At 33.9% G+C, this 5655-nt stretch overlaps 1 protein-coding gene across 1 annotated transcript; it reads right to left on the reverse strand.

Moving 5' to 3' along the window:
- Positions 1-4843: 4843 nt before the first annotated feature.
- On the reverse strand, positions 4844-5410 carry LOC106682338 (ribonuclease H-like). Its single transcript, XM_014423141.1, has one exon. The coding sequence runs from the start codon at positions 5408-5410 to the stop codon at positions 4844-4846; it is 567 nt and encodes a 188-aa protein (XP_014278627.1).
- Positions 5411-5655: the final 245 nt, after the last annotated feature.

Genomic DNA, 5655 nt, shown 5'->3' on the forward strand with positions numbered 1-5655 from the left:
AAATATTAAAGAAAGTACAAATAAAGAGATGAAAAAAGTTAAAAAAATACAAATCAAATGATGAGACAGAATGCATACCTGTTTTGACGTCAGTCAAAAACAAAGTGACGGTTGGTATTGGGAGGAGTGGGGATGGTAGTTATGCCACAATAACGAAAATAATTTGTAAAGTAAACATAGTAAAAAACTATTTGAATTAGGTGAACAATAAATAGTAATATATTATTATATTGTAATGTAGTATTATATTGTAATAAGGAAGAAAGTGTTATCATTCACTAAATCAAGTTAATACCTTAAGATTCTTCCAGTCAAAGGATTATTAAATTTAGTAATATACATAATTGGGGGAGGAGAAAAATTTAACTTAATTAATTATGCTATATTGTGAACTTTAATCTTTTTTTTTCAAAAGTCACGAAGGATTGAGAAAACTGATCCTAAGTACACTTATTCACCTTTAATATTAATTTATATCTTTTAATCTAGAGATTTTTTGTTCTAAATAATTAATTTTTCATTACTTACATAATTAAAATAACTAAAAGTAAAATAAAACGACTTTCGATTAATTAGCTTTCTTAATTATGTTCATCAAGATAAAATTATAAAATTTTTAAAAAGGAATATTTTTATATGTATTTACTACTTTACATCAAAGACAATTCATAATTTTTTTTAGGACCCCTTCCTTGTGATTTCTGACATACGGAAAGTTATCTTCAGGTTACCACCCTATTCTAATCATGATGGGGCATCAAGTTTTCATTTCGTTGAACCGTCACATAAGTAAAAGTCTGCAGATGTTCTTCTAATGGTTATAATTTTTCAGAAATCAAACAGCTCTTTAACCATCCTTTAATTAATGCGATGACGTTTCGGACTCATGTCCATTTTCAAGTCAATCCTTGTAATTGTTGACAATTTTGCCATGAACTTCAGGTATTTAATAATGTATTATATTGAAATGCATTATTATGGAAAGAGATGATTACCATATTAATTAATACAAAACGATCAACAATTACAAATACTGATTGAAAAATGGACAAATAAGTAATAAAGGAAGATTGAAGTTTTAAAAATGGTTTAATTTCATAGAAATTAAGTAGTATTTCTATCAGTATATCAGTATATTACTAATATACTGATAGAAATTAAGTAGTATTTGTTGCAGGTGTCCGACAGCTTAAAGTTAAAAATAACAAGTAAAAGTGGAGGACATCGCCCTGGCCTTGACAAGCAACCATTCCTTTTGCAATACCTGCAGGACACATGTTGCACCCAGCGGATGACACAGGCATTGGAAGACGGAAAGAGGGAACATGGACTATCACACGTCTCATCTTGCTGAACAGGATCAGCCCAGTCGTAAATTTTGCGCAACATCTTGTGCGTGAGATCTTCTGAGGCGTATCTTCATCTTATCCTGTACCTTCTTGTGCTCGGTGTACATCGTGCCACCTGATTTAGATGTGATTCTTGGAACGTTATTGAACATTTAAATAACCAAAACCTTACTAATATACTGTAGAACTTCGATATAAGCCCCAGTTTACAACGATTTCTCGGCTATATCGCTTCATTTCCTCAATCCAATCACCATTGAATTATTTACACACTTTAAAATTAAGGTTTTGCATTACCCTTGTGAAAATAACAATTTGTGAATTATGAATTTGCATTTTTTTTCGTACCTTTTCTAAAAACATAACAACATAACTTTTACATACATAATACAGGAAATGTAATAAACACGTCTAAATGTTACCAGAAATGTATTATGTATGTACTAATTATCTTGTCATTCTTTCATGAACGATAAAAAAAAAGTGCAAATAAATTAATATTTAGGGTATTGTTTTGTTTTGGTCTCTTTTCTGATGCTAATCCAGAAAATTCTCAATGTTATCATTCTTTAACGTTGTGCTGCTAATATCTAAGCCACCTTTTTTTGAGTTGTTGTGCGCCACTACTATGGAACCTAAAGGTAATGGAAAACTTATTTTCATGTATTTACAGTCGGAAATAAAATGACTACACAATTTTAAAGAAAGGACATAATCATCAGCCAACTACTGTCATATCCACTTGTTACAAAGCACAAGAAATATATCAGAAAAAGTAAAAAAAAACGTTGTTTTATGGGAGACACCTACACTGGCTAACTGGCACATTAATGTCAGTTGTCAATGAAAAATTTATGACCTATAATTTTCAGCCATGGCATCATTGTTGTTAAGTTGTTTAGCTCTGTACATACTTATAGCCAAACAGCTATTTCAAACTTTTAATTAATTTAAGGATAAAGATTTCACCAAATTTTGGAAAGTCATGCTAGATTAGATATAATTAATTAAGTTGTAAATAAATCATCCTCGTTACTCATTTTTTCTTCCTAATAAAACTCACAAATCATACATGATATTGTATTAAAATAAACAACTTGACAAAAAAACTCAACTGAATTTTAATAAATTTATAATACAGTAAAAAGCGATTTATGACATGAAGGAAGAAATAATTTTTCTCTTCTTAATATTAATTATTTGATTATAAATACTTTCATTTTGTATTTATTGTTTATTGAATTTCTATCTATATCTATATTGTTACTATCTACACATAATGTAATTTAAATTCATAGATTATTAGCTAGTAATAAGGTTTATTTAGTCTGTTTTCAGTTAAATATCAATATAATCCTCTCATTCTTTTTAGATATATTTCTAGAATGAAAAAAAATATAACTTTTTTTTCCAATGAGATGTAATCGTATTAAAAATTACCTTTCGAGTTTAATGAGTTATGTATTAATGAAAAAGCTATAACAAAGCAAATTAAACTATCCATCGAATTGTTATAATAAATTAATAATTCGTTCAAGCGGTATGCCTGTAAATCCCCGTTTTTGGTTGTTTATTGACTTTGACAAATCAAGAGCAATTGGAGCTATTGGAATAAGGAGCAATCAGAGGGGGTAGATTAAGACCATATCGTTGGATCGAATCATTAATTTATGATATTTTAATTATAATTATATTATAATTATAATACTATAGTAGTAGTATTACAATTTATAATTCGATGCATAGTTTAATTTCTTTTAAAAGAACTTTTTCACGTAGAGGACTTTGGCGAAAAACCAAAGGAAAGACCTATTACATCGAACAATTTTTATTCGGCACTTTATCAAAGTAATAAGCTGTTCAATAACCGTTTTAGGACCGGAATAAATCGTTTTCGTTTAATTCAGATGTAGTATGATACCTAAAATATGGCATAATTTGAAAATACTTTTCGTTTTATAGTTTGTGATGGCTTACGGTTTACATAATCGAACGAATATGTTAAGGTACTCATTGGGCACAGAATTTAATGCTGTTTAATTTCATGTACAATAACTGTTTCACTAGTATGCACCGTTTTAAACTTTAAAGAAATGTATTTCGTTACTTTATTTAATAAATTATTTAATTAAGAAGAGTTTCGAACCACCTTCTTTTTTTTAAATAATTTATTTATTGTTATTTACAACTGCATAAATATATATACATATATACATCAAGTAAATTTTCACTAAGTGATATTATGACATGATACAAACATGTGGAGAATCTTCCCATTGATAGAACTGATTGATAGAGGCCATCTTTATTTTAGGAGGATTATTAGGTATTGACGGAGAAGCCAGGTTAGAAACGAGTTGGTGTGGGTGGTTGGAAAGTTTATCGTGGAAGAATTGGTATCTGGTTCTGGCCAAATCGGCAACAGATGGGACATTGAGGTCCTGATGGATAATTTGATTTGGTTTTTGACGAAGTAAGGAGCATTAAGGATTTTACGAAGGACTGTAAAGATTGGATTCGGGAGGAATTCGATGGTTTAGTGGAGCCCCATAGCTCAACTCAGTATGAGGATTCCATATCAGTCCTTTGCCCAGATGTAGTCCTAACTCCTGTTCAACAGGAATAAGTGGGGTATTATTAAAAGATACTGTATGGAATGACGAAGGTTTGCGACGAAGGGTAAATGTAATTGAGTGGGATTTATTGGAATTTATTTAAATTCTCCAGTTTTGGCACCATTCTTCAAGAGTGTTGATGTTGAATTGGAGGGTTTGGGATACAATGGAAGGATCATTATTCACTGACAATAGGCATGTGTCATCGGCATACGTGGTGAGAATAGTGTTAGGATGGGTTGGAACGTATGCAGTAAAAACTTTATAAAGGATAGGACCAAGGATATTACCTTGAGGTACACCAGCAGACTTAGGAAACGAAGATGAATAAGCGCTGTTGTGATTTACTTGAAAAAACCTGTCTGAGAGATAAGAACGGATTATGAGAAAATATGTAGGGAGTAGAATATACGGATCTTGTATAGTAGTCCCGGGTGCCAGACTCGATCAAAAGCCTGTTCAACATCAAGAAAGACTCCCGAGCAGTATATTTCGCGCTCCAATGAAGACGAGACATCAACCACACCATAACAATGCAGGATAGTAGAGTGGAATGTTCGGAATCCAAACTTTTTTTTTCCTACGCCAAAGGAGGCATTTCTGCCATTTTGTTTCGAACAGCACGTATAGTTTAGCCTTGCTGAAGTAACTTCTGCCTGTAATCAAGTCCGCCGTTATGTGTGTTCGCCAGTCAACTCACCAACTCCACACAGGACGCAGTCTGAAGATTCAGTCACTCGTATTCTCTTCAGGTGGTGTCGCAAATAGTCATGTCCAGTAGCCAACCTGAAGCATACCACTGACACCGCTCTTGGTAAGGTCAATGGAGGACGTAGATCTCTTAGGATCTATCAATACCGTCCAGTTCTGGCCCCCACATTATCCTCTACTCCTTTTCTCAGCTGTTTCAGTGGTAGCGCTTCGGGCCATTTCTTTCGCCATGTCCATGGTGATAGGAAGAAGCGGGTGTGGTTGGCTACCCCCTAACCGCGCAAGACGATCCGCCTCCTCATTCCCAGGTATACCGCAATGGGCTGGAATCCACTGCATTACCAATACTTTACGTATTTCTTGTTTACATTCAATGGATTTCCAGCATGCGAGAATTCTAGCATTAGCCAAGGGATGACCAGACGCTATTGCCAGCAGTGCTGCCCTAGAATCTGACAGCAGAACTATCTTCTTTGCGCAGGCGTGAGTAAGCTTTTCTAAAGCTAAAGTAATAGCAGCTACCTCTCCATCAACGTTGGTAGCGTTTCCTCCAGCAGGTGGTGACAGTTGGAACAGGCCACTATAGACACCTGCACCTGCATTTTTATTTGCCTCTGTAGCTGACCAGTCGGTGCATATATGGATCCATTCTGGCTCAGGGTAGCGCTCGGCTATAGTGGCCAATGCCACAGTCCTTAGTTCTTCCGCTGGGGTCATGAATTTGTTGATGGACATAATTAGTTCCAGCGCTATAGCATATGGACACGTCCAAACTCCTTGTTTAGTCAAGTTATCTTTCTTATCTCAAATTTCAGGCCTAGGCTTGTGATAATGGATTTCATTGTCTCAATAAATGTTAGCTGCGTTTTTAGTCGCCTAGTATTACCAAGAGTGGTGGCCTAGTAATTACTACCATTTCTAAGCACGCGCTCGTAAAGGATGACGGCATTCATTTTTCGTCTATCTTTTAGGGACTCGAT

Source organism: Halyomorpha halys, unplaced genomic scaffold, assembly GCF_000696795.3.
Source record: "Halyomorpha halys isolate HHAL.00 unplaced genomic scaffold, Hhal_1.1 Scaffold408.1, whole genome shotgun sequence".
Classification (NCBI taxonomy): Eukaryota; Metazoa; Arthropoda; class Insecta; order Hemiptera; family Pentatomidae; genus Halyomorpha; species Halyomorpha halys.

Excerpts from the sequence above, each read along its gene's own strand:
- LOC106682338 (XM_014423141.1), bottom strand. The coding sequence starts at position 5,410 with ATGTCCATCAACAAATTCATGACCCCAGCGGAAGAACTAAGGACTGTG.